At 61.3% G+C, this 6,430-nt stretch overlaps 1 protein-coding gene across 1 annotated transcript in view; it reads right to left on the reverse strand.

Annotated features, from left to right (window-relative positions):
• Positions 1-1,831: 1,831 nt before the first annotated feature.
• PLCG1 (phospholipase C gamma 1) overlaps positions 1,832-6,430 on the reverse strand; it is a gene marked incomplete at its 5' end in the record, with an annotated part of 34,236 nt that continues 29,637 nt past the window's right edge. The window contains 10 exons of the mRNA XM_013008674.3: positions 1,832-2,827; positions 2,917-3,104; positions 3,193-3,281; positions 3,366-3,527; positions 3,625-3,739; positions 4,114-4,262; positions 4,340-4,564; positions 4,656-4,752; positions 5,752-5,909; positions 6,201-6,270. Coding sequence (XP_012864128.2) covers positions 2,785-2,827; positions 2,917-3,104; positions 3,193-3,281; positions 3,366-3,527; positions 3,625-3,739; positions 4,114-4,262; positions 4,340-4,564; positions 4,656-4,752; positions 5,752-5,909; positions 6,201-6,270 — 1,296 coding nt within the window. The remainder of the gene's footprint in view (positions 2,828-2,916; positions 3,105-3,192; positions 3,282-3,365; positions 3,528-3,624; positions 3,740-4,113; positions 4,263-4,339; positions 4,565-4,655; positions 4,753-5,751; positions 5,910-6,200; positions 6,271-6,430) is intronic.

The raw sequence follows: 6,430 nt of genomic DNA on the forward strand, positions 1-6,430 counted from the left end.
AAAGTCAGTGCCATGAAGTCAATTGCAACTCAAGAGAAACCCTAGTCGGGCAGAGAACTGCCCCTGTGGATCTCCAAGGCTCTAAATCTTTATGGGAGCAGAGAGCCTCGTCCGTCTCTGGAAGAGCGGCTGGTATGTTTGAACCACTGACTAATAGCTCTAATAGCTCTAGCCTACTACATTACCAGGGCAGTAGATGCACGAATGTACTTTTCTTAGCATGGCGGGAGACCCTGATGCCACCCTTGTGCTTTACAGAACGGGGAGGTGGGCTCAAGTCTTCAGGTGGCATGCTTGGTCAGGAGCAGAGCCACAGGTACTTCATAGAGCAGTGGGGGAGGGGCAGCCCCCAATTCTTCCTCCAAGTGAAACAGCTCCCACTACCTCCCCATAGGACAGCCTTTAGAACAAAGGCCTCTTTCGTCCGGTGTGCGGGGCTGCAGGAAGTCCCCAGCCTGTGGCCGTCCTGGGTGCACTCACCCCTGGGGGCAGTGGACCTTACTGGGAATCCCCACCCCATACCTGTTCACTTTAGTTTCTTGGCCCAGTCTGTACTTCTCAGCCAGCTTCTCCCCGAATCTCCAGGGGCCTGAGCTGGGCCCAGGCTTGGATTTTAAGGCGTCGGGTTGAGGGCACAGTGCTGATTGGGCTCAGAGGAGGCGGCAGGCACACTCACAGGGCCTGCCCCAGGCCCGGGAACCTGGAGCAGCTGGGAACGACCTTCCCATTTGTCCTTTAGAAGGACTGGGCATGGCAGCGAGGGGCAAGGTGGCCTGGCGTGAAAGGTTGCCAGGAGCCCCAGGTCTGGCCTTCAGGTGAAGCACTTGGTGAGCAATGAGGCCACAGGGACTTGGTAATAGCAAGGGTGGAGGGCGGCCCTCAATTCTCTGACCTTCCCACAGGACAGCCTCTACAGAAGCCCGAGCTCCCCACCGGGGCCTTTGCTGGGCTAACAGGTATGCCTGCGTGCGGTCAGCAGCAGCTGGGGGTGGGGGGGTGCTGAGCCATTAGAGCTGACCGAGAAAGACCGGGATGGACAGCAGTGGCACACTATGAACAGTGTCACCAAGGTGGAAATGGCCCAGGTTTTGTTACAGACAGGCTGCTGATTTAGACAAGCCCGACTCCTGCAACTGCTCTCGGGATTCTGGCAGCAGACCCCCAGGCCTGGCCTCTGAAGCCCCTCTGGCTTCATGGAGCGTTGAGCCACGCAGCCACCACCCAGATACGTACGTACTCACCACGGCCATAACGAGACAGACTGGGCAAGCCCACGCAGCCCCGGTTTCTGCTGGGGCAGTCTTTCCCCAGAACCACGAGGAGCCGTCCGGCCAGTCGGGCGAGCACCCCTGCAGTCCATTTTTGTGGGTGACACCAGAAGCCTGGCATGAACCAGGACTGGCTGGCTTGCGCACTCTGGGAAACTAATGGCACCAGTCTGGTTTGCCACACAGGAAAGGGGCATTTGACACCTGCAATTCTGATACCTCCCATCTCTCCTAAGCCACCACCTGGTCTTGGTGTGCCAGGGGTAGCACGGATGAGCCTCACGAAAGCCAGCCTGTGACGACCTTCCTCTGGCTGGTTCTACAGCCTGGAACCACCCTGTGTGCCCGGCACTGTGTGGGCAAAGAACTGGGGAGGCGGCCCCTCCAATCACAACCGGGCCCAGAACGCTTGGTTCTTAGCTCGAGGCTCGTGGGCCACCCACATCCAAACGCTGTTTTCTGAGAAGGCTTCTGTGGGACTGTGAGGGGCTTCTTACTCTAGAATGATCCTCTGAAGCCCGAGGCCAGCAGGCTCTCCCAAGCCCCCCAAGAGTGCACACATGTGAGGACAAGGGCGTGAGGCTGGTTTATTTGGCAGTCAGGTCGCCGGAGGGCAGCAGAAATAGCAAATGGCCACCCCTGGGCCCACATGTGGGCAGTGGGTGAGCGTGTGCTGAATGGTGGCTATGCTGGGGACGCCTGGTGCCCATGGGCCTGGACCCCAGCCTCTGTCCTTTGAAGCAGGGAGCCCAACGTTGTGGCTGGTCCCCACTGGCCTGGGAGGTACAGATACCTCCTCTTTTTGGTCCCCGTGGGAAAACATGGAGTCGCCCAAGGTTTCTGCTTGTCTCCCCTCCCACCCAGTGCAGTGCACCTGCACTGGCCTCACCCCAGGGGGCCCTCAGGGGCCCTGGGCAGGAGGAAATAACTTACTTATTACAATACCGCTGAGAAGAAAATAATACTGCTATTTTCCATTAATCCCCTTGTGTCTCAGGCTGGGGCCGCGTGCCCGGCCACGGGCAGCATGCCCTTGTGCTGTGTCCTCTGTGAGGCAGGCCTGTCCCTCCGGCGGGCCACTCACCTGCCCGGCTGTGGTTTTAAAGCTACAGGACAATGTAAACGTGGTGTGCCCGGCCTGGCCTGGCTGGCGAGGAGGCGCGGCGCGGCGTGGCGCTCCTCCCTCTCCTCCGAGTCCCTGGAACCCAGGTGCCTCTTGAGGCGCCTCTCCCAGAGGGGCGGCCATGGTCGTGGCCCCGCAAGATGGAAGGCTCCATCTCCAGAGGCCGGGGCCAGGTGTGTGCTTAACTCGAGCCTCCGTGCAGTTCCTGCCTCACTTGGCGGCGTGGCAGCCAGCCAGGACTCATCTCACGAATGGCTTGGGTTCTGTCTAGTGCTCACTGCTGGATTAAAGCTCCAGGCGAGGCCGGAAGGCCGGCAGCGGGGGCGCTGCCTACGGAGAACCGGGTGGTGGCCTTCCAAGAGGCACGCAGGGCCGGCTGCTGCCAGTCACCTACTACAGGCGGTGGTCTCCGTTGACCCGAGTCCTCCGCGGCGCCCTGCAGGGAACAACGGGAGCCCCCCACTGACTTCTCCATAGAGGAAGGGGCACTGCCCAGAGACCAGCCCCCTCTACTCCCTCGCTCACCTCCGTTCCCGCCCGTCGAAGTGGTCGGCCAGCTGCTCCTGGGAGATGCGCAGGTCCTCAAAGGGCTGCTGGTAGCGGGCCTCAAAGGAGCCCTCCCGGGCGCGGCTGTGGAACAGCTGGCCAGGGGCATCAGCGCCCCGCTCCCGCAGCGAGGTCCCACCAAAGGGGCTGAGATCACCGTTCTCCTGCTTCAGCAGGAGGCAGGTGGTAGGGTGTGACTCCTTGGGCCACGCAGGCCGTGCCTCCCTTCCCCCCATCGCCCCCAATCCCAGTTACCTTGGCCGGGAAGACGTCGATCTTGACGAGCAGCGAGGCCAGCTCCAGGTCCTCGCTGTAGTTGTTTCTCAAAGGCACGGCTCTGTACCCTGGAGAGGCAACACGCTCAGCCGGGGCGTGGGCAGCCGCCTTCTCCCCAACTCGGTGGTCACCCTGGTGGGGGGGGGTCTCACCTGTCTTCAGACCCTTCACGGGGAAGGTTGCCTGCGCCAAGAAGTTCTGGTCGCTGAACATGTCCTCCTCATACACCACGAAGCGCAGGAAGGCAAACTCGGGGTTGCTGATCTGGAAGTGGAGGGGCTTGGCAGGCCACACAGGGTTCAGCCCATTGTCCACTGCAGAGGTAAGGGCAGAGGCTCAGCTTTAGGCAGGGTGGGCAGGGCCAGGGCAAGCGGGGGCCAGGGCCACGCAAAGCGGGCGGGACACACGCACCCACAAATTCCGTCTTCTGCTTGATGCTGTCGTACTCTGCTCCGGCCACTTCGATCTCCACGAAAGGGCACACGATGCCCCGGCCGTTCTTGGGCAGGTGTCGGGCCCCCAGCACCTGTGTGGGCAGGCAGAGGCAGCTGAATACCTCCGGGCTCCCTTCTTCCCTCCCACAGGGTTGTGGAGGGAGTGCGCCCCCTGCTGGGCCCCGGGCAGGCCAGGCTGAAGCCGAATTCAGCCCACACTTCAGAGACCAACCCAAACCAAACTCACAGTGACCCGGGTGGGTTTCTGAGACTAGCTGTTTACCGGAGTAAGAAGCCCTGTCATTCTCCCTCGGGGCTGCTGCTGGTTTCCAGTTGGCGGCCATGCGGATTGCAGCCCAATGAGTGACAACTACACCCCCACTGGCCCCCCAAGACCAAGAAAACACTGTGTACTCTGCTTCCCACCCGCCATGCTCACCTGGGTGCCCAGCCCAGCAGTACCCACCTCGATGCAGACGGCACAGGGCTCCAGGCCCCGGAGGCTGCCTTTGTCAAAGGGGTCGAAGACGTCATCACGCATGGTGCTCGGCTGCAGCACGTAGCCGCAGTGCCCACCGGCCTTGAAGAGCGCCTGGTTCATCTGCATGGGCTTATCTGCAAGGGTGGGCGCTGGTGGGTTTGGAGAGCCCCCCTGCCCCCACCCCACCTGGTCGCCCAGGGCAGCCCCTGACCTGGGGTCTGGAAGTTGAGGGCCACAAGCTGGCTGCCACAGATCCACATGGGCAGGGGGTCATAGTTGGAGGAGTCCAGCCGCTGGCCCTTGGGGTAGATGCGGGAGAGCTGCAGCCGGTTGTACTGGAGGAACTTCTTGCCTTTGGTCTTGTTCACGTACTTCTCGGCCTTGGTTTCAGGGAAGGATGACATGTCCCGGTAACAGGCCCGCTCGGTGCCAATCTCTGAGCCAGAAAGGGAGAACACTTAGCAAGCCGCCCGCCCGCCCACCCGCCCACCCGCCCAGGGCCCAACGCAGGCTCAGGGCACACGTACTCTCTTCATCAAAGGGAACGGGCCGGCAGTAGATGACCAGCTCTGACAGCTCCAGGGCGATCTTCTTCCTCCGTTCCATCATCTTCCCCTCGGTGAGCTGGTGACACACATGGCGCCCCACGGCTCAGGACTGGAGCCCCGCCATGGAGAAAGCAGCCCCTGCAGGCTGGGCACACTGCCCACCGGGGCTGCTCCAGGCCCTCCTAGCCCCCTGAACAACACACAGGACCCTCCCTTCGCCTGCGGACTCAGCCCAAGCTGTCTTTGCTCCGCCCTCCTCTCAAGAGCATACTTGTTGTCCTGGGACACCGAGGTCAACTGGCCCAACACAGACAACTTCCTACATCCTACTCTGGCGACTAGTGACTGGGACCCTAAACCCCCGGGAGCAGCCCTCTGCCCAGAGGAAAGAGGAGTGAGGACAAGCGAAGACAACTCATTCAAAGGACTGACGGACCAACACACCACCAGTCCCACTACCTCAGGACCAGCATGGTGGTATCCAGCCATCACTACCAACTGCCCTGGGAGGAGCACGAGAAGGTGCTGGTCAAGTGGAGGAACGCAGAGCAGAACTCAATCACAGACAGACCAGACAGTCGAGTCCTGGGGGCCCAAGACTAAGGCCCAGAGTCACCCTCAGGACTGGAACCGGACCCCTCTGCCTGAGAATAAGTGACCAAGTCCAGGGGGCCGGGGGGTGGGAAGAGACAGGAAACAGCGGGGCCGCTACATGATGGCGCACCGAGGACTGCAACAACAGTGTGTGGGTGCTAAACATAAACCAGTGTGCTCTGTCCTGCAAGCCTTCCCTCATAATAAACTGAAAACCCAACTCCCTCCACTAGCTCTGCAACCTTTCTGGTGAGGGGAGAGGGAAGGGGGCCCTGCCACCGCCACACCCTGCTCCCCCACAACCCCTCAGGTCCTATGTCTGACTGACCACTCATTCTGAGTCACCTCCATACACCCCCTCACTGGCCCACTTGACACCTCCCTCTTATAAGGCGCTCACTGGAACACTCAGGCTGCCAACCCACCAGTGACATGCCTGTCCTCCGTGTGTGTGTGTGTGTGTGTGTGTGTGTGTCTGTACCCTGGCATCTGCAGTCTGGGCCACCTCTCGGATCTTCTTCACCCAGTCCTGCAGCTCCTCCTGCGAGTCAGCTGCGACGTCTAGGGACCAGTGAGCCACCGAGGCCATGCTGATGGAGAACACGAAGAGCCGGTTGTTCTTGCCCTCTGGTCGGATGGCTGGGGACACAGAACCAGGGTGGGGACCAAGCTCTCACAGGAGCCCCAGGCACAGGCTCAACTTCCCACATCGCACGACAGACTACAGCTCAGGTTAATCCAAAGGTCCAACCCAGCTCTGCCAGCTTCACTCATCTCCCCAGGCCACTGCTCCCTGCTGCCCCTGGGCAGTGTTGCTGGGCTCCAGCACCCCACAGAGGGGAGCACATGGGGGTGCACCAGGTGGGTCGGAGCGGAGGGCACCTCAGACAGCAGCCTGGCATGGGGGCGGTGGGAGGAGAAAGGGCTCACCTATCTGACAGGCTGGAACATCTAGGACACCCCGCAGCAAGTCCCCCAGGGGGCTGTTCTCGTCCAGGTGCTGTAGAGGCAAAGCCCAGGGACCGTCAGCAAGCCTGCAGCACTCGTTTGGAGGAAGGTGTGCACACGTGACAAACGTCTGCTGGTGATCACGGGGGACTGCATGCCGGTGAGGGCCCTGGGCTGGGACCAGGTATGCCTCTGCCTGCATGACAGGCATG

The sequence above is a fragment of the Echinops telfairi genome, unplaced genomic scaffold (genome assembly GCF_000313985.2).
Source record: "Echinops telfairi isolate 266 unplaced genomic scaffold, ASM31398v2 ScPeMD7_5592;HRSCAF=6446, whole genome shotgun sequence".
Classification (NCBI taxonomy): domain Eukaryota; kingdom Metazoa; phylum Chordata; class Mammalia; order Afrosoricida; family Tenrecidae; genus Echinops; species Echinops telfairi.